Source organism: Fulmarus glacialis, unplaced genomic scaffold (genome assembly GCF_000690835.1).
Source record: "Fulmarus glacialis isolate BGI_N327 unplaced genomic scaffold, ASM69083v1 scaffold22550, whole genome shotgun sequence".
In the NCBI taxonomy this organism is placed as follows: Eukaryota; Metazoa; Chordata; class Aves; order Procellariiformes; family Procellariidae; genus Fulmarus; species Fulmarus glacialis.
This window is the reverse complement of record NW_009188599.1, coordinates 8,810-9,428: the sequence shown is the minus strand read 5'-3', so window position 1 is coordinate 9,428 and position 619 is coordinate 8,810. Positions and strand designations below refer to the sequence as shown.

General features: G+C 66.9%; 1 protein-coding gene across 1 annotated transcript in view; it reads left to right on the top strand.

The window, feature by feature from the left end:
* The window catches only part of EZH1 (enhancer of zeste 1 polycomb repressive complex 2 subunit), a 13,418-nt gene that overhangs the window by 7,313 nt on the left and 5,486 nt on the right, over positions 1-619 (top strand). The window contains exon 10 of the mRNA XM_009579314.1: positions 358-554. Within this exon, the coding sequence (XP_009577609.1) occupies positions 358-554 (197 nt within the window). The remainder of the gene's footprint in view (positions 1-357; positions 555-619) is intronic.

The window sequence follows — 619 nt, the reverse complement described above, 5'->3', positions numbered from 1 at the left end:
CCGTACGTCTGAGTTCCATCTTGGGCGGGAGACGAGAGAGCGGCTTCCTTGTCCTCAGGCCTCTCTGGTGCTGCTGCCCTATGGAGTCAGGCGGTTCTGTCCTGGGCCAGCCCTGGAAGGGGAAGGTGGCATGGTGGCTCTGGTGCTGCCTTGCTGCGAGGGGGCCAGCGCCACTGTCCCAACCGGCACCGGCAGGAGTGTGTGGCTGGGAGCGTGGTGCAGGGCTGCCGGGAGCTGTAGGCGCCGGGCGAGGCAAGGTGTGGGGCACTTTGGGGGGACCGCTGCCCTCGGGAGCTGTGACAGCGAGGGTGCGTTCTCCCATGTTGTGTTTGGCCTAACGTCTGCCTTTCCTGCCAGAGGCAAACTCCCGCTGCCAGACCCCCACCAAGCAGAAGCTGAGCCCGGCCTCCTCCCAGCTGTTTGCAGTGGAGACGCCGCAGGAGCCCGTCGAGTGGACGGGAGCCGAGGAGTCACTCTTCCGCGTCTTCCACGGGACCTACTTCAACAACTTCTGCTCGATTGCCAGGCTGCTGGGAACAAAGACGTGCAAGCAGGTGGGTGCCTGGAGAGGGCAGGCGCTGCAGCGGCTGGGGCAGCGGGGGGGGGGGGGGGCTCGCCG